Raw genomic sequence first — 27,715 nt, forward strand, 5'->3', positions numbered from 1 at the left:
AGTCTCCCCGCCTGGGGCTCAACTAACTCCCAGTGCACAGTCACCTGAGAAACACCAGCTTCCCATTCATCTGATGGGCAGTGAGTATAACAAATGGCTGGATGTATCTGTAAAGGGAAGGGGCTTTCCGCCCAGGCCGCTGAATAGAGGCTTTATAACAATGTCGATTAGTGTGACATTGGAGCTGTATGGACTGAACACAACACTTACAGTGAGGGAAAAAAGTATTTGATCCCCTGCTGATTTTGTATGTTTGCCCACTGACAAAGAAATGATCAGTCTATCATTTTAACGGTAGGTTTATTTGAACAGTGAGAGACAGAATAACAACAAATAAATCCAGAAAAACGCATGTCAAAAATGTTATAAATTGATTTGCATTATAATGAGGGAAATAAGTATTTGACCCCATCTCAATCAGAAAGATTTCTGGCTCCCAGGTGTCTTTTATACAGGTAACGAGCTGAGATTAGGAGCACACTCTTAAAGGGAGTGCTCCTAATCTCAGCTTGTTACCTGTATAAAAAGACACCTGTCCACAGAAGCAATCAATCAATCAGATTCCAAACTCTCCACCATGGCCAAGACCAAAGAGCTCTCCAAGGATGTCAGGGACAAGATTGTAGACCTACACAAGGCTGAAATGGGCTACAAGACCATCGCCAAGCAGCTTGGTGAGAAGGTGACAACAGTTGGTGTGATTATTCGCAAATGGAAGAAATACAAAAGACCTGTCAATCTCCCTCGGCCTGGGGCTCCATGCAAGATCTCACCTTGCGGAGTTGCAATGATCATGAGAACGGTGAGGAATCAGCCCAGAACTACACGGGAGGATCTTGTCAATGATCTCAAGGCAGCTGGGACCATAGTCACCAAGAAAACAATTGGTAACAAACTACGCCGTGAAGGACTGAAATCCTGCAGCGCCCGCAAGGTCCCCCTGCTCAAGAAAGCACATATACAGGGCCATCTGAAATTTGCCAATGAACATCTGAATGATTCAGAGGAGAACTGGGTGAAAGTGTTGTGGTCAGATGAGACCAAAATGGACCTCTTTGGCACCAACTCAACTCGCCGTGTTTGGAGGAGGAGGAATGCTGCCTATGACCCCAAGAACACCATCCCCACCGTCAAACATGGAGGTGGAAACATTATGCTTTGGGGGTGTTTTTCTGCTAAGGGGACAGGACAACTTCACCGCATCAAAGGGACGATGGACGGGGCCATGTACCGTCAAATCTTGGGTGAGAACCTCCTTCCCTCAGCCAGGGCATTGAAAATGGGTCGTGGATGGGTATTCCAGCATGACAATGACCCAAAACACACGGCCAAGGCAGTGGTCAATGACCCAAAACACACAGAGTGGCGCAGTGGTCTAAGGCAATGCATCGCAGTGCTAGCTGTGCCACTACAGATCCTGGTTCGAATCCAGGCTCTGTCGTAGCCGGCCACGACCGGGAGACCCATGGGGCAGCGCACAATTGGCCCAGCGTCGTCCAGGGTAGGGGAGGGAATGGCCGGCAGGGATGTAGCTCAGTTGGTAGAGCATGGCGTTTGCAATGCCAGGGTTGTGGGTTCGATTCCCAGGGGGGGCCAATATGAAAATAAAAAAATAATGTATGCACTCACTAACTGTAAGTCACTCTGGATAAGAGCGTCTGCTAATGACGTAAATGTAATGAAAATGTAAAGGAGTGGCTCAAGAAGAAGCACATTAAGGTCCTGGAGTGACCTAGCCAGTCTCCAGACCTTCATCCCATAGAAAATCTGTGTAGGAAGCTGAAGGTTCAAGTTGCCAAACGTCAGCCTCAAAACCTTAATGACTTGGAGAAGATCTGCAAAGAGGAGTGGAACAAAATCCCTCCTGAGATGTGTGCAAACCTGGTGGCCAACTACAAGAAACGTCTGACCTCTGTGATTGCCAACAAGGGTTTTGCCACCAAGTACTAAGTCATGTTTTGCAGAGGGGTCAAATACTTATTTCCCTCATTAAAATGCAAATCAATTTATAACATTTTTGACATGCGTTTTTTCTGGATTTTTTTGTTGTTATTCTGTCTCTCACTGTTCAAATAAACCTACCATTAAAATTACAGACTGATCATGTCTTTGTCAGTGGGCAAACGTACAAAATCAGCAGGGGATCAAATACTTTTTCTCTCTCACTGTATATAAGGTAGTGAACAGAGAGGTTAAAGGGATCTACCTCCAGACCGTCACACAGACCAGAGCAGCGAGATCGTCTAGGAGAGGACAGCGGAAATTAGAGAAGCTACTGTCAGAATATATGTATATACACACACCCCTATAACACACACACACCCCTATAACACACACACACACACACCCCTATAACACACACACTCACCCCTATAACACACACACACACACCCCTATAACACACACACTCACTCACCCCTATAACACACACACACACACACCCCTATAACACACACACACACACACACCCCTATAACACACTCACACACACACCCCTATAACACACACACACACACACCCCTATAAACACACACACACACACCCCTATAACACACTCACACACACCCCTATAACACACACACACACACCCCTATAACACACACACACTCACCCCTATAACACACACACACACTCACCCCTATAACACACACACACACACCCCTATAACACACACACACACCCCTATAACACACTCACACACACACCCCTATAACACACACACACACACACACACACCATAACACACACACACACACACACACACACCCCTATAACACACACACACACACCCCTATAACACACACACACACACACACACACCCCTATAACACACTCACACACACACACACACACCCCTATAACACACACACACACACACACACCCCTATAACACACTCACACACTCACACACACCCCTATAACACACACACACACACACCCCTATAACACACACACACACACACACACACCCCTATAACACACTCACACACTCACACACACCCCTATAACACACACACACACACACCCCTATAACACACACACACACACACCCCCTATAACACACACACACACACACCCCTATAACACACTCACACACACACCCCTATAACACACACACACACACACTCACCCCTATAACACACTCACACACCGCTATAACACACACACACACACACACACACACACACACACACACACACACACCCCTATAACACACTCACACACAGCCCTATAACACACACACACTCACACACACCCCTATAACACACACACACTCACACACCCCTATAACACACTCACACACACCCCTATAACACACACACACACCCCTATAACACACACACCCCTATAACACACTCACACACACCCCTATAACACACACACTCACACACACACACACACTCACCCCTATAACACACTCACACACCGCTATAACACACACACACACACACACACACACCCCTATAACACACTCACACACAGCCCTATAACACACACACACTCACACACACCCCTATAACACACACACACAGCCCTATAACACACTCACACACACCCCTATAACACACACACCCCTATAACACACACACACACACCCCTATAACACACACACACACACACACCCCTATAACACACTCACACACAGCCCTATAACACACACTAACAACGCTTCTCCCCTACCCCTGGCCAACCACACAGACCCCAGCCAGTGCTGCTAAGTGCTCAGGATGGGCCGACAGAGCCATGGAGTTCTGGGTGAGATAAACACTTCCTGGTTGAGGTCACTGGCTGGACAATAAAAGGTGGTAAACAAACTGGTGTGCATCTCTCTCTCTCTCTATGTGAGCCTGCCTTCCTGTAAGTGGATGAGCAGGTGGTCTAGAATAACAGAGAGAATAGAGTCGCTGGTAGCTACCCCCTTCGGCCACTAGTGGGCGCTAATGTTTACTCCCCACCCCCCCCTACTCCATAGAAAGGCCCAAAGCCTGCGCTCAAAACAAACTACTGTCCAGCTAAGAGCTCCATTGGCTGTCTTTCTGAGAGTCTTCTGGGAAAGCCTTTACTCATTGTGCTCGGAGGAGGCACGTGATGTGCTGGCTTGTTTGTGTTTGTGTGTGTGTGTGTGTGTGTGTGTGTGTGTGTGTGTGTGTTCTTCTTGAAGGGACCTAGAATACACAAAAGTCCCTAAAAGGATAGTAATACAAGAAATATTCTCCCTCGTTGGGACAATTCCCATGTCTCCATTAGGACAAAGGCTATTTTAAGCTTAGGGGATAGGGTTAGGGTTACAATTAGTGTTAGAATTAGGGTTAGGGGTTAGTGGTTAGGTTTAGGAGTTAAGTTTAGTGTTTGGGTTAGGAAAATAGGATTTTGAACGGAAATCAGTTTTAGGTCCCCACGGGGATAGAACAAAACGTGTTTGTGTGCGTGTGTGTTTGAATGCATACATGCTAGTGTGTGTTTAGCCTGAATACAAATCGTGTCAAGGCGTCTCTCTAAGAGGAAAGAGCAGATAAGGATTGATTAGGGTTTATATCGGGTCTCCCAGTGGTGTATCGGGTCTCCCAGTGGTGTATCGGGTCTCCCAGTGGTGTATCGGGTCTCCCAGTGGTGTATCGGGTCTCCCAGTGGGGTATCGGGTCTCCCAGTGGTGTATCGGGTCTCCCAGTGGTGTATCGGGTCTCCCAGTGGTGTATCGGGTCTCCCAGTGGTGTATCGGGTCTCCCAGTGGTGTATCGGGTCTCCCAGTGGTGTATCGGGTCTCCCAGTGGTGTATCGGGTCTCCCAGTGGTGTATCAGGTCTCCCAGTGGTGTATCAGGTCTCCCGGTGGTGTATCAGGTCTCCCAGTGGTGTATCAGGTCTCCCAGTGGTGTATCGGGTCTCTCCAGACAGTCTCCAGCGGCTTGTAGGTGTGGGATAAACAGAACGTGGACTGGAGGTCTGAGAATAGAGCAGGCTCTCTGTCTGTGTGGTATTGTTGGCTCTTTTGTAATGCAAAAGACACTTTGGTCTCAATGAGAATTCCCCTGCCTAATTAAAGGATAAATACTCTAGGTTTGAGCAGCTGGGCATTGAGGCCTAGTGTTGAAGGGCTAGTGTTGAAGGGCATAGTGTTGAAGAGCTAGTGTTGAAGGGCTAGTGTTGAGGGCCTAGTGTTGAGGGCCTAGTGTTGAAGGGTTAGTGTTGAGGGGTTAGTGTTGAGGGGCTAGTGTTGAGGGGCTAGTGTTGAGGGCCTAGTGTTGAGGGCCTAGTGTTGAGGGCCTAGTGTTGAGGGCCTAGTGTTGAAGGGCCAGTGTTGAAGGGCTAGTGTTGAAGAGCTAGTGTTGAGGGCCTAGTGATGAAGGGCTAGTGTTGAGGGCCTAGTGTTGAAGGGCTAGTGTTGAGGGCCTAGTGTTGAGGGCCTAGTGTTGAGGGCCTAGTGTTGAAGGGCTAGTGTTGAAGGGCCTAGTGTTGAGGGCCTAGTGTTGAGGGCCTAGTGTTGAGGGCCTAGTGTTGTAGGGCTAGTGTTGAAGGGCTAGTGTTGAGGGCCTAGTGTTGAAGGGCTAGTGTTGAGGGCCTAGTGTTGAGGGCCTAGTGTTGAGGGCCTAGTGTTGAAGGGCTAGTGTTGAAGGGCTAGTGTTGAGGGCCTAGTGTTGAGGGGCTAGTGTTGAGGGCCTAGTGTTGAAGGGCTAGTGTTGAAGGGCTAGTGTTGAAGGGCTAGTGTTGAAGGGCTAGTGTTGAGGGCCCAGTGTTGAAGGGCTAGTGTTGAAGGGCTAGACTGCCTCACCTGTCTCATGAGCTCCTCCTGGCGTCTCTGGATCCTCTCTCTCTCCAGCTGGATGCGCTGCAGCCTCATCTTCTGCTGGGCACTGACCACCACGCCCAGGGGACTGGACAGGCTCATCATCCCAGCCTGGGAGCTCTGCTGCTGGGGGAGGGAGCCAGGCGAACCCAAGGCTTGGGCCTGGGCCTGGGCCTGTTGGGGCTGCTGTTGCTGGGTGTGTTGCAGGTGCTGCTGGTGGTGGTGTTGGGACATCACTGTGGAAGGAGAGACAGAGAGAAGGGAGGGGGTTGTGATTAGGGCTAGAAACAACAATTCCAGTGGAGAACAGAGACAAAAAGGTGAGGCTTTTTGTCTCTTTTTTTAGGCTGATAGTAATGTGATAGTCTGATTGTTTCTGATATGTACACAGTACTACAACAGACATTTCTCTTAGGTCTAGTCAATCAGGTGAACAGGAGCTGATTCTGAACACTGAGCTCAGCTCACTTCACTAGTTCCACATCTGCTCTGGGAAGGAGCCAGAGTCCAGCTAGTGAGTCCAGTGTAGAGATGGATCACCCAGCTGACCGAAGACGGGACTGATGGGCATTCCTGCGGTTGATTCTGTTTCTGTGGTAACATGGACTCTTAACAACGTGATGAAAACTTTGTAGCTCCTTGCTGAAACAAGCAAGTTGTTGTATTATGTAGGGCGGTCTGACTAAAATAAATCTTGGTCGACCGAGGGTCGTCTGTTCTTTCAACCAATCGATAGGTAGAAAACGTGTATTTTTCAATATATAGACACATCAAATGTTTTTAATCAAATCAACTATATGCACTGAGCTTGTCTGATGCTTTAAGCGCACTGTTTGATGAAATAATTAAGACACACAAACGACTAGAGGGTAGTCCGACTAGAGGGTAGTCCGATTTGATTGTGCCGCCCGGCTCAGACTTGCTGCGCTGTAAAAAAAAAAAAAAAAAAAAAAAAAGAAAGCGAGCGACTGTGTGACTATCACCCGTTGTCTCTCTCTCTCCTCCTTACTGCAGAGACCACCACAGAACATCATCACCCGTTGTCTCTCTCTCTCCTCCCTACTGCAGCGACCACCACAGAACATCATCACCCGTTGTCTCTCTCTCTCCTCCCTACTGCAGCGACCACCACAGAACATCATCACCCGCTGTCTCTCTCCCTCTCCTCCCTACTGCAGCGACCACCACAGAACATCAACAGTCTTTATCGCGCTGTCCGTGTTGCTGAAGCTGGAACATAATTACAGCCATTTCTGACTGAAAAGTTCTGTTACCGATATCTCTCATTTGTTTAGGAAAAACATTCCCTATTCCCTCAACCCTATTCCCTCTCTTTACGTGACCAATAGGGCCTGACCTATAGCCTATCATAAAATCACATCAATAAATTGGTTATAACAACTCCGAACACCGTAACAGCATAATGGATGCAGAGGACGTGACAAATAAACTCGTAACGGGGGAAGTCAGATGTGTGGAATACATTTGACTAATTGTGGAAAATACTGGAAATCAAGAAAAATAAGTTAAGGACCAAGTTCTGCGTGCGTATTGTGTGTGACAAACAGGTGCTGTTAGATTACAATATTTTTCTCTTGTACGTATTTTTTATTTTTTGTAGAGCCTTTATTACAGCAAAGACTAAAAACAGTAGAACGGTTTATTAATTGTTTACGCTAATTATTCAAGGGTCGCTTTGTTATTTTAAAACTAAAATGCTTGATTGCATTTCAAATCATGAATGGTGAGGAAGTGAGGAGAAAATGTACGGCTTAAAAAAAAAAGAAGTGATTTTCGAACGGTTACTATGGTGACCGCGGTCATAGCAGAACATGGCTAGGCTAAGCCAACGTCTGCTCACATACTCCCTAAAGATCTAAAGAGGAGGCAATATTACTGTTGTTTGTCCCCCTTGAGCCACCGTAGCAACATAGCCAGAAACCCTTCCTCAAAATTGTCTGAATTAATTCAAGATAAATCAAGAAATCTTTCATTCATTTTAACGTTTTTTTGCAGAGGTCTTAGTCGTGCAATTTTACATCAAACTAAGATGTGTGTGTTTCTCGAGGGAAAAAAATATGCATAAAACCGTACTACTATGAGTAGTACTGTTGGCCAATCAACGACGAAGGGGCGTGGACTTCGGCTACCTAACTTCAGCTTGCCCTAAAAACAAAAAACGTGTGCGCACGAACAGCCGAAAAAAATACCTGCCAAACACCGAAACGAACAAAAGTATAAAAGAAATTATCATAATACTGGGAAGCATACGGTAAGTTTTACTGTCATACAAAATTGCATGACCCTACAAACACACACACACACACACACACACACACACACACACACACACACCAGTACAACCTCAGATGTAAACAGTGAGCAGAGATGACAGTCTGCCAAAAACACTCAGAAACAACCTGACCTAGCTCTCACTGTAAACAGAGCCTCAGCCACGTACTCTAAAAGCACACCAGTCATATGGATAGACTACTGCTCCTGTGCTTAAGAGAGAAAGCAGATGGTCAGATTAGACCAACCCCCTGCAATAGCATCTAAGATTTCTTTTTATAAAATCAGAGAGCGTTGATTTGGGGGACATGACTACAGTCTTCAGCCAGTTAATCATCAGTTAATTCTACTGAAGACAATTAAATCATTATCAAGCCGTAATGAGTCGTCTTTGCGGTCGTTAATAATTAGCCAGCCCCTATGTCCGACTCAAATTCAATGCGAATAACATAGAACCCGCCGACGCACCACCACCACTCTACAAAGTCTCCCAGACGGTTCACCAGCCCCCCCATTACACGCTCCAGTGTGAGCCAGCAGCAGCAGCACAGCTCTGGGGTGTGTACACCCATCGCATCTCATGTTTCCTGGTCTTCCACACTGCCTGCCCCAACAGGTCGTTTATTAAGCAGTCCCTTCGCCTGTTGGCTACGCTATACCTTGGCCCTCCCGACATACCTAGGCCCTCCGACCTGGATTTGCCCCAAACATAACGCTTTTGTATTCAGGACAAAACGTTTATTTGCCACATTTTTTGCTAACATGTTTCGGGAATATTTTTAATCTGTACAGGCTTCCTTCTGTCCTTTAGGGTAGTATTGTGGCTTAACTACAATATTGTTGATCCATCCTCAGTTTTCTCCTATCACAGCCATTAAACTCTGTAACTGTTTTAAAATCGCCATTGGCCTTCCGCTCCGGCAACTGATTTTGGAAGGGCGCCTGTATCTTTGTAGTGACTGAGTATCCCCAATTACAGCAATTACAGCTGCAAGTCTCTTGGGGTATGTCTCTATAAGCTTGGCACATCGAGCCACTGGGATTTTTGCCCATTCTTCAAGGCAAAACTGCTCCAGCTCCTTCAAGGTGGATGGGTTCCGCTGATGTACATTTACATTTTAGTCATTTAGCAGACGCTCTTATCCAGAGCGACTTACAGGAGCAATTAGGGTTAAGTGCCTTGCTCAAGGGGCACATCAACAGATTTTTCACCTAGTCGGCTCGGGGATTAGAACCAGCGATCTTTCGGTTACTGGCACAACGCTCTTAAATACTAAGCTACCTGCCGTGTACAGCAATCTTTAAGTCATACCACAGATTCTCAATTGGATTGAGGTCCGGGCTTTGACTAGGCCATGGAAGGTGAACCTCCGTCCCAGTCTCAAATCTCTGGAAGACCGAAACAGGTTTCCCCTCAAGAATTTTCCTGTATTTAGCGCCATCCATCATTCCTTCAATTCTGACCAGTTTCCCAGTCCCTGCCGATGAAAACCATCCCCACAGCATGATGCTGCCACCACCATGCTTCACTGTGGGATGGTGTTCTCGGAGTGATGAGAGGTGTTGGGTTTGCGCCAGACATAGCGTTTTCCTTGATGGCCAAAAAGCTCAATTTTAGTCTCATCTGACCAGAGTACCTTCTTCCATATGTTTGGGGAGTCTCCCACATGCCTTTTGGCGAACACCAAACGTGTTTGCTTATTTTTTTCTTTAAGCAATGGCTTTTTTCTGGCCACTCTTCCGTAAAGCCCAGCTCTGTGGAGTGTATGGCTTAAAGTGGTCCTATGGACAGATACTCCAATCTCCGCTGTGGAGCTTTGCAGCTCCTTCAGGGTTATTTTTGGTCTCTTTGTTGCCTCTCTGATTAATGCCCTCCTTGCCTGGTCCGTGAGTTTTGGTGGACGGCCCTCTCTTGGCAGGTTTGTTGTGGTGCCATATTCTTTCAATTTTTTAATAATGGATTTAATGGTGCTCCGTGGGATTTTCAACGTTTCTGATAAAAAAATTTAACCCAACCCTGATCTGTACTTCTCCACAACTTTGTCCCTGACCTGTTTGGAGAGCTCCTTGGTCTTCATGGTGCCGCTTGCTTGGTGGTGCCCCTTGCTTAGTGGTGTTGCAGATTCTGGGGCCTTTCAGAACAGGTGTATATATACACTGAGATCATGTGACAGATCATGTGACACTTAAATAAAGTCCACCTGTGTGCAATCTAACTAATTATGTGACTTCTGAAGGTAATTGGTTGCACCAGATCTTATTTCGGGGCTTCATAGCAAAGGGGGTGAATACATATGCACGCACCACTTTTCCGTTATTTTTTTTTTAATGTTTTTTTTTCAACAAGTTATTTTTTTCATTTCACTTCACCAATTTGGACTATTTTCTGTATGTCCATTACATGAAATCCAAATAAAAATCCATTAAAATTACAGGTTGTAATGCAACAAAATAGGAAAAACGCCAAGGGGGATGAATACTTTTGCAAGGCACTGTATTGCCTAAGGTTTGCACTATGCAGAAATCTCCCCGCCATTTCCTGGTTGCTAAAATTCTAATAGTTTGCCTAATTTCAGTTTATATGACAAAACAAGCATATAGTGTAGAAAATCATTGTATCATCTAAACAGCTGTGAAATATATTTTCCATAACCAAAAATATTGTATTTTCAGCTGGTGTACAAAACCGAAAGTAAAATGCAAAAACGAAACTTAACTGGAAGCATAGAAATAGTGCACAAAGAACAGATCTACTGCTTCTTAGACTTGCTTTTAATGAGAATGACAGATCTATAACTCATATTTATGTGAATTTTGTCTGTCGCCCAAAAAGTTACATATTGCAGCTTTAAGCATATAGAAGGACCTGTTTAAAATTAGCACTTTGTTAACCGCTCAACACAGAATAGCTGCATGTGCGCATTCCCTCTGAAATCGTTTGGGGGAAATATTATTTATATTTTATTCAGCTATGTTCAATTGTATTCTTCTTACTATAAAATAATGCCATGGGAATTCTAAGCAAATCTTGACTGCTAAATGAACTATTGTAGCCCACAGCCATATGGCATAGCCAGATCAGGACCTAACATAAGGACAACTCAGAGTATGCTATTCTGTTCTTCTGAAATAGACTATGTTTTCTTCATATCATGCTTCTTTAGACCTGTCTAAAATAAATAATGGATTTATTGTGAAGGTGTAGGCTATATTACATGGATTTATTAGACTTTTTAAAATGTAGATGTTCCAAAGGTCTGCATCAGTGGCTTGTAGGCTATGCGTGGAAGCCAGGAGATGCTAAATGTGTTTATGTTAATTAACGGTTAATTACCGTGAGACCGGCAGTTATTTGCGTGACGGGTACCGGCATACAAAATTGAATGACCGCCACAGCCCTATCAACAAGCAGACAGTATTTAGTTACTGTACAGGACAAGACAGGATAGAGCCTGCCTTGGGTCAGGACAGGACAGGATAGAGCCTGCCTTGGGTCAGGACAGGACAGGATAGAGCCTGCCTTGGGTCAGGACAGGACAGGATAGAGCCTGCCTTGGGTCAGGACAGGACAGGATAGAGCCTGCCTTGGGTCAGGACAAGACAGGATAGAGCCTACCTTGTGTCAGGACAGGACAGGATAGAGCCTGCCTTGGGTCAGGACAAGACAGGATAGAGCCTGCCTTGGGTTTGGATGGGAGGGAGAAATGTGACTATGTCTGACCAAGGCAATCTTTGGTCACTGCATTCACTCGTCTACATGACAAGATTATTCGCAATTCAATGTAGGTCTTGTAAGTGCAGATTCAGCAGTACCTTTTCAATAGCATTGGATAAAAACGTAATCTTTAACTCTTAAACGATTGTCCAGAACACAAAGTCATCCTGTGTGTGTGTCACGTAACCGAATCACACATGGCATAAAGTGTAGCAGTAAAGGCCAGATGTGGAGTTAAAAAGGCACATGGCACAGAAAGCAGACAGTCTGGTGGTTTCACTGTGGAGACTCTCTCTCCCGCTCTCCCTCCCTCCCTCCCCTCCATCTCCTCTCACTCTCCACACTCCTTCCCCCTTCTCCCTTGGCAGTTCAGTGTGCCTCTCTCTCTCCCCATCTGTCAGCTGGACTTGTAGTTTACTTGAAGTCTGGATGAAGAGCAAAGTTTACCTACCCTCCTTTTCCCTCAACACAGACTCAACGTGTGGGGGGAAAGTTAGCCATATAGAGAGGCAAGGCCAGGGGTCTGATGAGAGAAATCTATTTTAGGCCTAGCTGTCATGCAGTGTATTCTTTTCTATAAAGCAACACATTTGTGGACCATAAGGTTTTCCTCAGAGCCCCTTAACGTTACATAACATACTTCACAATTCGGGAAAATACCCATCCGTAATCTTCCTATTAAACTCAATTATGTAATTCCCAGAGGCCATTTTGGTTCCAAAGCTGTTAGTTGCAACAGTCTCCATGTTTGGTCAAGGAGGCAGACAGGAAACGCAGGTTATTCTGGAGGAAGCTCTGCAGAGCGGTCACTAGGCTGGCACAGCCACAAAGCAACAAAAAAAAAAATTCTGATTTTAAACCTAACCTTAACCACACTGCCTAACAAACATGCAAATGTTTGTTTTCATGAATTTTTACAATATAGCCAATTTTGACTTTGCAGCTGGCCCACCTAGCGTAAATCGCTCAGTTCTGCCTGTAGAACAAGACTCATCCCAATAAATGTCAACCTGCACAGGAAACCACCATTAGATATTCAAACATATCCAATAGATTACGTTTACAGCAATTAAGAGGCCTGGGCTAGAGTTCATTACATGATGGGAATATGGAATTATTCCTTGTTTTTATAAAACCAAATAGCCCGAGTAGAGGCACTGGGTTTGGATAGGGGCCAAACAGACGGATGGCATGCATGCAACTGCACACAGAAACACACGGAGCAGCATCTTTAGGATCGGTTCTGGGACATGGCAGGACACACCCTGTCAGAGAGTGCAGTTTGGGCCTGCAGAAAACAGACCGCAGTCTGGCCAGATGTGCTCCACACAGCCTTAGCCATAAGTAAAATAACACTCCTCTATAGTCTCCTGTTCCCCCCCCCCCCTCCTCTTCTCTCCCTCCCTCACTCTTCTCCTCCACCTCTCTCCCCACGACTTCCTCTCTAACCTCTCCACGACTTCCTCTCTCCGTCTCCCCACCCTCTCCACGACTTCCTCTCTCCGTCTCCCCACCCTCTCCACGACTTCCTCTCTCCGTCTCCCCCCACCCTCTCCACGACTTCCTCTCTCCGTCTCCCCACGACTTCCTCTCTCCGTCTCCCCACGACTTCCTCTCTCCGTCTCCACGACTTCCTCTCTCCGTCTCCCCACCCTCTCTAACCTCTCCACGACTTCCTCTCTCCGTCTCCCCACCCTCTCTAACCTCTCCACGACTTCCTCTCTCCGTCTCCCCACCCTCTCCACGACTTCCTCTCTCCGTCTCCCCACCCTCTCCACGACTTCCTCTCTCCGTCTCCCCACCCTCTCCACGACTTCCTCTCTCCGTCTCCCCACCCTCTCTAACCTCTCCACGACTTCCTCTCTCCGTCTCCCCACCCTCTCTAACCTCTCCACGACTTCCTCTCTCCGTCTCCCCACCCTCTCTAACCTCTCCACGACTTCCTCTCTCCGTCTCCCCACCCTCTCTAACCTCTCCACGACTTCCTCTCTCCGTCTCCCCACCCTCTCCTAACCTCTCCACGACTTCCTCTCTCCGTCTCCCCACCCTCTCTAACCTCTCCACGACTTCCTCTCTCCGTCTCCCCACCCTCTCTAACCTCTCCACGACTTCCTCTCTCCGTCTCCCCACCCTCTCTAACCTCTCCACGACTTCCTCTCTCCGTCTCCCCACCCTCCTCTTCCAGGCTAGCACCGGGTGTCACACCGACCGACTACCATGATGGAAAACACATGATCAGATAGATTAGGGCAACAAGACGACGCGCCAGCACCACCTCACAGCTCCCAGCCACCATATCAGCAGAGAGAGAGAGAAGTTGGGGTAAGAGAAAGAGCAACATTAAAAAGGGAAGAGGAGAGAGAGAGAGAGAGAGAGAGAGAGAGAGAGAGAGAGAGAGAGAGAGAGAGAGAGAGAGAGAGAGAGAGAGAGAGAGAGAGAGAGAGAGAGAGAGAGAGAGAGAGAGAGAGAGAGAGAGAGAGAGAGAGAGAGAGAGAGAGAGAGAGAGCAGGAAAAGGGGGGAGCCAGTAAGTACTTCGTCTTAGTGGGGCTGCTCTGCCAACAAAGACCTTCTTGTTTCGTTTACTTCCCAGAAACAGCTGTCCAACAGGGTCAGCAAAAAAAAAAAAAAAACGGTGGAAAAACAGAGAAACGCTTCCACTCTCGAAAATATGCAACGCATTAAAACCTCCACCATCCCCTGTTCCAAACAAGAGCTCCTTAACACACACTCCACCAGTTAATGTCTGTCAGTGTGTGTTACATTTGATAAGAGAACTGAGGGAGTTAATGTGAAAGTGACGCATGTAAGGGGGACAGAGTGTGTGTGTGTGTGTGTGTGTGCATGCATATGTGTGTGTGTGCGCGTGCATGTGTGTGTGTGTGCGTGCATATGTGTGTGTGTGCATGCATATGTGTGTGTGTGTGCATGCATATGTGTGTGTGTGTGCATGCATATGTGTGTGTGTGTGTGTGTGTGTGTGCATGCATGTGTGTGTGTGTGTGCATGCATTTGTGTGTGTGTGTGTGTGTATGCATATGTGTGTGTGTGTGTGTGTGTGGACAGTGGTCGGGGGCCAGGGAGGCAGAAGCGCTCACACTCTCTTCTCACGCACAGGCAGTCTCCGAAGACAGCCTCTTGTGCAACAGGACCCCCGTTTGGGCGACTGGCTGGGGGAGCGAGGGAGTCACAAGTCTGGCCTAAAACTCTTGTAAAAAGGCATAATAATTTAAGGTCAGTATTAACTAAAGACACTGAACTGTAAGTTAATGTTTTCTATATTCTTCAAAGGAGTTTTTGTCAAGGGTAACATATATAAGGGCCCTATCAAATCTGTGATGTGGAGAACGGACGGAATCACAGAATCCAAAAAAATTCCAAAAACGTATTGAACTTATTGGAATATGTATTAATATGCCCAAGAATATCATAAGAAATAATGCATCAGGATTCGTATTTTCCCTTCAACTTTCTGAAGAGGCAATGCAGGAAAACTGAACGAAATTAGGCAAAAAATGTAAACAGATTTTATAGGGCCCTATGATCAGTTTCTCTCCTCGTGGTTTAAACCAGTCTATAGGCAGAAAACAATTCACATGTTTTAATCTGATACCACTTAAACACCACTTAATTCTCCTCTGCAGTTTTGCCTGAGTCAGTCTCTTACCACATCTCTCTAGGGACCTGACAGGGTTTTGTGGCGAGATGGAGCTCCACAGATAACCCAGATAATGAGTGAGGAACTGGGGAACGTGACGAGAGGAGAGAGGCTCCCTTGACCCTTCCCTGTCTTATCAGCCCTGGCCCCAGTCATCAGACCCCTCCTGGCCTGGCCCCCGTCATCAGACCCCTCCTGGCCTGGCCCCCGTCATCAGACCCCTCCTGGCCTGGCCCCCGTCATCAGACCCCTCCTGGCCTGGCCCCGTCATCAGACCCCTCCTGGCCTGGCCCCCGTCATCAGACCCCTCCTGGCCTGGCCCCCGTCATCAGAACCCTCCTGGCCTGGCCCCGTCATCAGACCCTGGCCTGGCCCCCGTCATCAGACCCCTCCTGGCCTGGCCCCCCGTCATCAGACCCCTCCTGGCCTGGCCCCCGTCATCAGACCCCTCCTGGCCTGGCCCCCGTCATCAGACCCCTCCTGGCCTGGCCCCCGTCATCAGACCCCTCCTGGCCTGGCCCCCGTCATCAGACCCCTCCTGGCCTGGCCCCCGTCATCAGACCCCTCCTGGCCTGGCCCCGTTATCAGACCCCTGGCCTGGCCCCCGTTATCAGACCCCTGGCCTTGCCCCCGTCATCAGACCCCTGGCCTGGCCCCCGTCATCAGACCCCTGGCCTGGCCCCGTCATCAGACCCTGGCCTGGCCCCCCGTCATCAGACCCCTGGCCTGGCCCCCGTCATCAGACCCCCTGGCCTGGCCCCCGGTCATCAGACCCCTGGCCTGGCCCCCGTTATCAGACCCCTGGCTTGGCCCCCGTTATCAGACCCCTGGCCTGGCCCCCGTTATCAGACCCCTGGCCTTGCCCCCGTCATCAGACCCCTGGCCTGGCCCCCGTCATCAGACCCCTGGCCTGGCCCCCGTCATCAGACCCCTGGCCTGGCCCCCGTCATCAGACCCCTGGCCTGGCCCCCGTCATCAGACCCCTGGCCTGGCCCCCGTCATCAGACACCTGGCCTGGCCCCCGTTATCAGACCCCTGCCCTGGCCCCCGTCATCAGACCCCTGGCTTGGCCCCCGTCATCAGACCCCTGGCCTGGCCCCCGTCATCAGACCCCTAATCATGGCCCCGTTATCAGACCTGAGAGGCCCCTGTCATCAGACCCCTGGCCTGGCCCCCGTTATCAGACCCCTGGCCTTGCCCCCGTCATCAGACCCCTAATCATGGCCCCGTTATCAGACCTGAGAGGCCCCTGTCATCAGACCCCTGGCCTGGCCCCTGTCATCAGACCCCTGTCATCAGCCCTGGGAGACCCCATTAGTAGTCCAACTGGTGGTGCTGCTGAGACTGACCAGAGCTAATGGTCTACCCTCCTGGTTCTCGCCATCTCACACACACACACTTTATCGGCACACCAAATCCAAATCATACACATACCTCGCATAAACACACCTCAGATATACCTCTCACTATTTCCCTCACATCACTTACTAAAACACTGATAAACTAAAACAGACTTTAGTTCAAATACAAGCACACAGACGCATATGTCAAACACCCACACACACAATAAATCAATCGTGCAGGGAAGGCTACGAGAGCACTGTCAAGGCAGAAAGTGACCCTATCACATTTAGGAATCAGGAGAATCATTGGTAATTTTCATTGGCTTTCTGAATCAGACTTGGCACCCTCATTGGTTATTAGAATCATACTTGGCATCTAGAGACGGGCATGTGATTGGGTTTCTAGGCGATACTCAGATATCACCACTGAAACCCAGGTTCAGCTCCATCCAGCTGTTGTCCAAGCCAAGCATTCCTCCAGCTACTACGGTGCCTTCAGAAAGTGTTCACACCCCTTGACTTTTTCCACATTTTGTTGTGTTACAGCCTGAATAATCCCGTGTAGCTCAGTTGGTAGAGCATGGCGTTTGCAATGCCAGGGTTGTGGGTTCGATTCCCTCGGGGGGCCAGTATGAAAATAAAAAAAATGTATGCACTCACTAACTGTAAGTCGCTCTGGATAAGAGTGTCTGCTAAATGACTAAAATGTAAAAGAAATGTAATAAAAATTGATTAAATTGCGATGGTGTGTCACTGGCCTCCACACAATACCCATCAAGTCAAAGTGGAATTATGTTTTTGTTTTTTGATTACAGAGAGAAATACTCCTCGGTTTCATCAGCTGTCCGGGTGGCTGGTCTCAGACGATCCCGCAGGTGAAGAAGCCGGATGTGGAGGTCCTGGGCTGGAATGGTTACACGTGTTCTGCGGTTGTAAGGCCGGTTGGACGTACTGCCAAATTCTCTAAAACGACGTTGGAGGCGGCTTATGGTAGAGAAATTAACATTCAATTCTCTAGCAACAGCTCTGGTGGACATTCCTGCATGCCAATTGCACACTCCCTCAAAACTTGAGACATCTGTGGCATTGTGTTGTGTGACAAAACAGCACATCTAAAAAAAGTGGCCTTTTATTGTCCCCAGCACAAGGTGCACCTGTGTAATGATCATGCTGTATAATCAGCTTCTTGATATGCCACACCTGTCAGGTGGATGGATTATCTTGGCAAAGGAGAAATGCTCACTAGCAAAATTGGAGCGAAATAAGCTTTTTGTGTGTATGGAAAATGTCTGGGATCTTTTATTTCAGCTCATGAAACATGGGACCAACACTTTACATCAGGGCTGCCCAACACTCTTCCTGGAGATCTACTGTCCTGTAGGTTTTCAGTCCAACCCTAATTTAGCGCATCTGATTCAGCTAGTTAAGGTCTTGTTGAGCAGCTAATAAGTAGAATCAGGTGTGTTAAATTAGGGTTGGACTGAAAACCCACAGGACGGTTGATCTCCAGGAAGAGGCTTGGGCAGCCCTGCTTTACATGTTACGTTTATAATTTTGTACAGTGTATTTTCAAGCATGGTGGTGGCTGCATCATGTTATGGGTATGCTTGTCATTGTCAAGAACTAGGGGACTTTTTTTTGGATAAAAAGAAACGGAATAGAGCTAAGCACAGGCAAAATCCTTGAGGAAAGCCTGGTTCAGTCTGCTTTCCAACAGACACTTGGACACTTCACCTTTCAGCAGGACAGTAACCTAAAACACAAGGCCAAATCTACACTGGAGTTGCTTACCAAGACGACGTTCCTGAGTGGCCTAGTTAAAGTTTTGACTTAAAACTGCTTGAAAATCTATGGCAAGAAGTGCAAATATTGTTCAATCCAGGTGTGGAAAGCTCTTAGAGATTTACCCAGAAAGACTCTCAGCTGTAATCACTGCCAAAGGTGATTCTGACATGTATTGACTCAGGGATGTGAATACTTACATACATTAGATTTTTCTGTATTTCATTTTCAATAAATTTGCAAAAATGTCTAAAAACATGTTTTCGCTTTGTCATTATGGGGTATTGTGTGTAGATGGGTGAGAAAAACATTAAATCCATTTTGAATTCAGGCTGTAACACAAAACGTGGAATAAGTCAAGGGGTATGAATACTTTTTGAAGGCACTGTAGCTTCTCACAGGCAAAGCTCTGCCCCTAAGGGGGCACAGGGTCAAGGGTCAGGTATGAGAGCTCTGCCCCTAAGGGGGCACAGGGTCAAGGGTCAGGTATGAGAGCTCTGCCCCTAAGGGGGCACAGGGTCACGGGTCAGGTATGAGAGCTCTGCCCCTAAGGGGGCACAGGGTCAAGGGTCAGGTATGAGAGCTCTGCCCCTAAGGGGGCACAGGGTCACGGGTCAGGTATGAGAGCTCTGCCCCTAAGGGGGCACAGGGTCAAGGGTCAGGTATGAGAGCTCTGCCCCTAAGGGGGCACAGGGTCACGGGTCAGGTATGAGAGCTCTGCCCCTAAGGGGGCACAGGGTCAAGGGTCAGGTATGAGAGCTCTGCCCCTAAGGGGGCACAGGGTCAAGGGTCAGGTATGAGAGCTCTGCCCCTAAGGGGGCACAGGGTCACGGGTCAGGTATGAGAGCTCTGCCCCTAAGGGGGCACAGGGTCACGGGTCAGGTATGAGAGCTCTGCCCCTAAGGGGGCACAGGGTCAAGGGTCAGGTATGAGAGATCAAGGTGTACAGTTTGATTAGTGCAGTGCTAGTGAGTGATCAGGGGACTTTAGGGGTGAAGGGAGTTGATTGGTTGGAGGGTTGCACAGGTAGCGATTTGGAGGGGGGGAGGATTTGCGGTCCGCTTGCGGTCCAGAGGTTACTTACTGAGGTGAGCGTCCACACGCGGGTCGAACCAGGACATTCGTTCTGTTTTGTGGTCTATGAAGTAGGTTTCTCCCTGAGGATTTTCAGCCTGCTCCCAGCCATCAGGCAGTTCCCCTGTTCACAAGCAGCAGCAACACCACGTCAGCCAGAGCTCTTCACCTTTACCATGCCATACCCATAGAGATCGTATTAAATTACTAGTATTGTAATTCCTAATTCTATGGCCATACCTTTTCCATGGCTGACTGATACAGTTCCTTGGAACCACATTTCACAGTAATCTAAATTTGAATGGACAACACAAGTTTTGGGTGATTTGAATTCTTTGGAATTTGGAACAGAAACAGGGTCTAACTGATTAACCTTCAACGTTTGTTCCTCAGTCACTGACCTTACATTTACCTTTTTGTTCCATCAGGTGATTGGACTAAGAATACAGTCAAAAGAGTTGAAGTGGAGTAGAGAGCTTCTCAAGACTGATGAGTCAACATGGCTAACAGTGGAGATAAGTGGAGTCATGACTAGAGCTAAATATGAGAACGGCTGAGTCACCACCGAGTGGGGTCAGGGGTCACTCACTGGGTTGCCATGGGAGATAGAACACAGGGCTAAGGGATGGGAAATTCCACTGAATCTATTGTAGAACTACAGGGACAGTGGTCATCATCAGCCTTGGTAATGGAGAGATACAGGTTGCTACAGTCTTTAATACAAGTTGATTAGTTGTGTGTCCTGGGAGTTGGGTTGTGAACAGACACTTTTCTGTTCTCTGTAAGTTAATTTACAGTGAAGTACATATCTTAAAAATCAGGTGTTTTAGTGCAGGTCTGAAACAAAAGCCTGCACACCATCAACTCTCCAGGACCAGGATTAGTGATGATAACTCTAGATACCAGAATCACAAAACTCCTCAGGGAGTAGACACAGCATGATCTAATCAGTAATCATATGCCTATGAACCAGAGTTATACTGTTAGCACTGAGGTGGTGTGCCCAACCAGGAAGTCCACTGTGTGCAGTTTACCCTGCACTAATAAAAAGAACCCAAGCATGTCTACCTCTGCTAAGCTTCCCAGTAAAGCAAGAAAAACAATCAAGCTTCCAAGAAAAGTGTAAAAAAATAGCCCACGTTAACATATGTAGCTTAAGAAACAAGGTTCATGAAATCAATAATTTGCCAGTAACAGATGACATTCATATTCTGACAATCTCTGAAACTCACTTAGATAATACCGTTGATGATACAATGGCAGCAGTACATGGTTATAAGATGTACAGAAAAGAGAAATGCCAAAAGGTGGAGGTGTGGCTGTCTATATTCAGAACCACATTCCTGTAAAGCTTAGAGAGAGGATCTCATGTTAAATACTGTTGAAGTAATATGGCTACAGGTTCATCTGCCTCACCTAAAGCCCATTCTGGTGGGAAGCTGCTATAGACCACCAAGTGCTAACAGTCAGTATCAGGATAACATGTGTGAAATGCTTGATAATGTATGTGATATCAATAGAGAGCTATACTTTCTGGGTGATTTAAATATTGACTGGCTTTCATCAGGCTGCCCACTCAAGAGCAAGTTTCAAACTGTAACCAGTGCCTGCAACCTGGAAAAAGAGATGGCAAATAAGTCTGGCTGTACAACCGATTGGCAAACATACTACAAATTGAAAAATCATGTGACTAAACTAAATAAAAAGAAGAAGAAACTACACTATGAAACAAAGACAAATGACAAAGAATGATAGTAAAAGCTTTGGAGCACCTTAAATGCATGTTGGGCAAAAAGGCAAACTCCGCTCCACCATTCATTGAATCAGATGGCTCATTCATCACAAAACCCACTGATATTGCCAAGTACTTTAATGATTTTTTCATTGGCAAGATTAGCTAACTTAGGCATGACATGCCAGCAACAAATGCTGACACTACACATCCAAGTATATCTGACCAAATTATGAAAGACAAGCATTGTAATTTTGAATTCTGTTAAAGTAAGTGTGGAAGAGGTGAAAAAATGGTTGTCTATCAACAATGACAAGCCACCGGGGTCTGACAACTTGGATGGAAAATTACAGAGGATAATAGCGGACGATATTGCCACTCCTATTTGCCACATCTTCAATTTAAGCCTACTAGAAAGTGTGTCCTCAGGCCTGGAGGGAAGCTAAAGTTATTCCCCTACCTAAGAATAGTAAAGCCCCCTTAACTGGCTCAAATAGCACACCAATCAGCCTGTTACCAACCCTTAGTAAAGTTTTAGAAAAAATGGTGTTTGACCAGATACAATGCTATTTTACAGAAAACAAATTGACAACAGACTTTCAGCACGCTTATAGGTAAGGAAATTCAACAAGCACAGCACTTACACAAATGACTGATGATTGGCTGGGAGAAAATGATGATACAAATATTGTGGGGGCTGTTTTGTTAGACTTGAGTGCGGAATTTGACATTATCGATCATAGTCTGTTGCTGGAAAAATGTCTGTGTTATGGTTTTGCACTCCCTGCTATATTGTGGATAAAGAGTTACCTGTCTAACAGAACACAGAGTGTGTTCTTTAATGGAAGCCTCTCCAACAAAATCCAGGTAGAATCAGGAATTCCCCAGGGCAGCAGCCTAGGACCCTTACTTTTTTCAATCTTTACTATTAACTATGTATGCGGATGACTTAACACTATACACGTCAGCTACCACAGCGACTGAAATGACAGCAACACTTAACAAAGAGCTGCAGTTAGTTTCAGAATGGGTGGCAAGGAATACGTTTTTCCTAAATATTTCCAAAACTAAAAGCATTGTATTTGGGACAAATCATTCACTAAACCTTAAACCTCAACTAAATCTTGTAATGAATAATGTGGAAATTGAGCAAGTTGAGGAGACTAAACTGCTTGGAGTAACCCTGGATTGTAAATTGTTATGGTCAAAACATATTGATACAACAGTAGCTAGGATGGGGAGAAGTCTGTCTATAATAAAGCGCTGCACTGCATTCTTAACAGCTCTATCAACAAGGCAGGTGTTGAATGTATTGTAATGTTTTTTAAATGTATAACTGCCTTAATTTTGCTGGACCCCAGGAAGAGTAGCTGCTGCCTTGGCAGCAGCTAATGGGGATCAATAATAAATACAAATATACAGCAGTGGTTCCCAACCAGGGGTACTAGGACCTCTGGGGGTACTCGGCCCATCCACATGGGGTACTTGAGAACTCATGAGACCATAGGGCTACTGGTAAAATACACGAGGGGGTACGTCAGGGGTACTCCGGGCAGCGCTAAATTCAGTTGGTGGTACAGTAACCAAAAAAGGTTGGGAACCACTGATCTACAGTATGAGATCAAGACCTCTAACTGGAAACCATAGACCTGTCTGTTCAAACCCTACAGCAGAGCAGAGCGGAAAAGAGGGAAGAGAGTTGAAGAGGGGAGGGGAGGGGAGAGAAGGGGAGAGAAGAGAACAAAGCGATGGAAAACATCCATCAGGACAAGAAAGGCAGAGAGAGAGTTCCCTCCCCCTCTCTGTACAGTTCCCCTCCTCTTCAACAAAGACTGGGGATCTGCCAGCATTGTCCAAGCCGGAGAGAGGAGGGGAACTGTACAGAGAGGGGGAGGGAGGGAGAGATGGCGGGAACCCAGCTAACAATTCTAGGGAGAGAGAACATTTTGTAATGTTCCCGTAATGTTCCTCTGATGTTTGAGTGTCCAGTTTTCCGTTAGTTATGGGAACATTCTATGTACATGTTAGCAAAAACCTCCTGAGAACATATTTAGCATGTTTTGGGGTTTGAGTTAGGAGAACATTCCCTTAATGTCAAACATAATTTACCCAGAACGTGGTTACCATGTTCTCAGAATATCCAATATTCATGTTCTAGACATTCTGGCCTTTTACCGCTATATCGGTATCGGATGATAATTCCACGATAACCGACATTCAATAAATAGGAAGAAAAAAAAGAGAATATCGGAACATTGTCATGATGATGATGTCACAATGTAAGAAGATCAACATCTGAAGCATATTTTATTTTTATTTATTTTTTATTTCACCTTTATTTAACCAGGTAAGCCAGTTGAGAACAAGTTCTCATTTACAACTGCGACCTGGCCAAGACAAAGCAAAGCAGTGCGATAAAAACAACAACAACACAGAGTTACATATGGGGTAAAAAACCATAAAGTCAAAAATACAACAGAAAATATATACAGTGGGGAAAAAAGTATTTAGTCAGCCACCAATTGTGCAAGTTCTCCCACTTAAAAAGATGAGAGAGGCCTGTAATTTTCATCATAGGAACAAGTCAACTAGGACAGACAAAATGAGGAACAAAAATCCAGAAAATCACATTGTAGGATTTTTTATGAATTTATTTGCAAATTATGGTGGAAAATATGTATTTGGTCAATAACAAAAGTTTCTCAATACTTTGTTATATACCCTTTGTTGGCAATGACACAGGTCAAACGTTTTCTGTAAGTCTTCACAAGGTTGTCACACACTGTTGCTGGTATTTTGGCCCATTCCTCCATGCAGATCTCCTCTAGAGCAGTGATGTTTTGGGGCTGTCGCTGGGCAACACAGACTTTCAACTCCCTCCAAAGATTTTCTATGGGGTTGAGATCTGGAGACTGGCTAGGCCACTCCAGGACCTTGAAATGCTTCGTACGAAGCCACTCCTTCGTTGCCCGGGCGGTGTGTTTGGGATCATTGTCATGCTGAAAGACCCAGCCACGTTTCATCTTCAATGCCCTTGCTGACGGAAGGAGGTTTTCACTCAAAATCTCACGATACATGGCCCCATTCATTCTTTCCTTTACACGGATCAGTCGTCCTGGTCCCTTTGCAGAAAAACAGCCCCAAAGCATGATGTTTCCACCCCCATGCTTCACAGTAGGTATGGTGTTCTTTGGATGCAACTCAGCATTATTTGTCCTCCAAACACGACGAATTGAGTTTTTACCAAAAGTTATATTTTGGTTTCATATGACATTCTCCCAATCCTCTTCTGGATCATCCAAATGCACTCTAGCAAACTTCAGACGGGCCTGGACATGTACTGGCTTAAGCAGGGGGACACGTCTTGCACTGCAGGATTTGAGTCCCTGGCGGCGTAGTGTGTTACTGATGGTAGGCTTTGTTACTTTGGTCCCAGCTCTCTGCAGGTCATTCACTAGGTCCCCCGTGTGGTTCTGGGATTTTTGCTCACCGTTCTTGTGATCATTTTGACCCCACGGGGTGAGATCTTGCGTGGAGCCCCAGATCGAGGGAGATTATCAGTGGTCTTGTATGTCTTCCATTTCCTAATAATTGCTCCCACAGTTGATTTCTTCAAACCAAGCTGCTTACCTATTGCAGATTCAGTCTTCCCAGCCTGGTGCAGGCCTACAATTTTGTTTCTGGTGTCCTTTGACAGCTCTTTGGTCTTGGCCATAGTGGAGTTTGGAGTGTGACTGTTTGAGGTTGTGGACAGGTGCCTTTTATACTGATAACAAGTTCAAACAGGTGCCATTAATACAGGTAACGAGTGGAGGACAGAGGAGCCTCTTAAAGAAGAAGTTACAGGTCTGTGAGAGCCTGAAATCTTGCTTGTTTGTAGGTGACCAAATACTTATTTTCCACCATAATTTGCAAATAAATTCATAAAAAAACCTACAATGTGATTTTCTGGATTTCTTTTTCTCAATTTGTCTGTCATAGTTGAGGTGTACCTATGATGAAAATTACAGGCCTCTCTCATCTTTTTAAGTGGGAGAACTTGCACAATTGGTGGCTGACTAAATACTTTTTTTCCCCACTGTATACAGTGTGTGCAAATGTAGCAAGTTATGGAGGTAAGGCAATAAATAGGCTATAGTGCAAAATAATTACAATAGTATTAACACTGGAATGCTAGATGTGCAAGAGATTATGTGCAAATAGAGATACTGGGGTGCAAAAGAGCAAAATAAATAACAATATAGGGATGAGGTAGTTGGGTGGGCTAATTTCAGATGGGCTGTGTACAGGTGCAGTGATCGGTAAGGTGCTCTGACAACTGATGCTTAAAGTTAGTGAGGGAGATAAGAGTCTCCAGCTTCAGAGATTTTTGCAATTCGTTCCAGTCATTGGCAGCAGAGAACTGGAAGGAATGGCGGCCAAAGGAGGTGTTGGCTTTGGGAATGACCAGTGAGATATACCTGCTGGAGCGCAGACTACGGGTGGGTGCTGCTATGGTGACCAATGAGCTAAGATAAGGCGGGGATTTGCCTAGCAGTGATTTATAGATGGCCTGGAGCCAGTGGGTTTGACGACGAACATGTAGTGAGGACCAGCCAACAAGAGCGTACAGGTCACAGTGGTGGGTAGCGTATGGGGCTTTGGAGACAAAACGGATGGCACTGTGATAGACTACATCCAATTTGCTGAGTAGAGTGTTGGAGGCTATTTTGTAAATGACATCGCCGAAGTCAAGGATCGGTAGGATAGTCAGTTTTACTTTCTTGGACAATTGCTCTTTGGAATGACAATTTATGAGAACTCAGTGTAGAAAAGTGACACTTTAATTTCCCCGCTGTAAAACAGTATATATCTGCAGATATATCGGCATCGGTAAGTTTCCCCCCCAAAAAAAAATATTCGGTATTGGACCCAAAAAGCCCACATCAGTCGGACTCTAACTACATTGGACGTAGCAAGACTATTCATGTGTCCAGTTTTCTGAGGGTTAGGAGAATATTCCATCAACGCCACACCAAACATGGTTGCCATGTTCTCAGAGTATAAGATAAATGTTCTAGACACGTTTCATGGGAATGTTGCAAGAAGTTACGTTTCTGAGTAAGATTGGTGTGCCGTGATGGAATATTCTCACCACCATGCTTCACTGTGGGATGGTGTTCTCGGGGTGATGAGAGGTGTTGGGTTTGCGCCAGACATAGCGTATTCCTTGATGGCCAAAAAGCTCAATTTTAGTCTCATCTGACCAGAGTACCTTCTTCCATATGTTTGGGGAGTCTCCCACATGCCTTTTGGCGAACACCAAGCGTGTTTGCTTATTCTTTTCTTTAAGCAATGGCTTTTTTCTGGCCACTCTTCCTTAAAGCCCAGCTCTGTGGAGTGTGCGGCTTAAAGTGGTCCTATGGACAGATACACCAATCTCCGCTGTGGAGCTTTGCAGCTCCTTCAGGGTTATTTTTGGTCTCTTTGTTGCCTCTGATTAATGCCCTCCTTGCCTGGTCCGTGAGTTTTGGTGGGAGGCCCTCTCTTGGCAGGTTTGTTGTGGTGCCATATTCTTTCAATTTTTTAATAATGGATTTAAATGGTGCTCCGTGGGATGTTCAAAGTTTCTGATATTTTTTTATAACCCAACCCTGATCTGTACTTCTCCACAACTTTGTCCCTGACCTGTTTGGAGAGCTCCTTGGTCTTCATGGTGCCGCTTGCTTGGTGGTGCCCCTTGCTTAGTGGTGTTGCAGACTCTGGGGCCTTTCAGAACAGGTGTATATATACATACTGAGATCATGTGACACTTAAATAAAGTCCACCTGTATGCAATCTAACTAATTATGTGACTTCTGAAGGTAATTGGTTGCACCAGATCTTATTTAGGGGCTTCATAGCAAAGGGGGTGAATACATATGCACGCACCACTTTTCAGTTATTTATTTTTTAGAATTTGGACTATTTTGTGTATGTCCATCACATGAAATCCAAATAAAAATCAATTTAAATTACAGGTTGTAATGCAACAAAATAGGAAAAACTCCAAGGGGGATGAATACTTTTGCAAGGCACTGTACAAGTACACCCCCTGAACAGGACGTCTATCCCAGGGTCATACCCCCAATCTCTCTCCTTAATGCGGAGTGCCAAGCAGAGACGCATCAGGTCCCATTTTTACAGTCTTTAGTATGACTCCGCCGGGGATCAAACTTCCAACCTTCCAATCTTAGGGCGGACATTAACCACAAGGCCACAGAGTTGGTTTTGGTAGGGAGTAGATACAGGAGAAAAACATCCCAATGGCATTTGAACAAGTCGAGTGGGGCGGTGTACATACAATTATTCAGGATGAG

At 46.3% G+C, this 27,715-nt stretch overlaps 1 protein-coding gene across 2 annotated transcripts in view; it reads right to left on the bottom strand.

The window, feature by feature from the left end:
* wwtr1 (WW domain containing transcription regulator 1) overlaps positions 1 to 27,715 on the bottom strand; it is a 72,531-nt gene that overhangs the window by 7,266 nt on the left and 37,550 nt on the right. For both annotated transcript variants that reach the window (XM_041840602.2, XM_041840601.2), the window contains exon 3: positions 5,769 to 6,019. In XM_041840602.2, coding sequence (XP_041696536.1) covers positions 5,769 to 6,019 — 251 coding nt within the window. The remainder of the gene's footprint in view (positions 1 to 5,768; positions 6,020 to 27,715) is intronic.

The sequence above is a fragment of the Coregonus clupeaformis genome, chromosome 20, assembly GCF_020615455.1.
Source record: "Coregonus clupeaformis isolate EN_2021a chromosome 20, ASM2061545v1, whole genome shotgun sequence".
NCBI classification, from domain to species: Eukaryota; Metazoa; Chordata; class Actinopteri; order Salmoniformes; family Salmonidae; genus Coregonus; species Coregonus clupeaformis.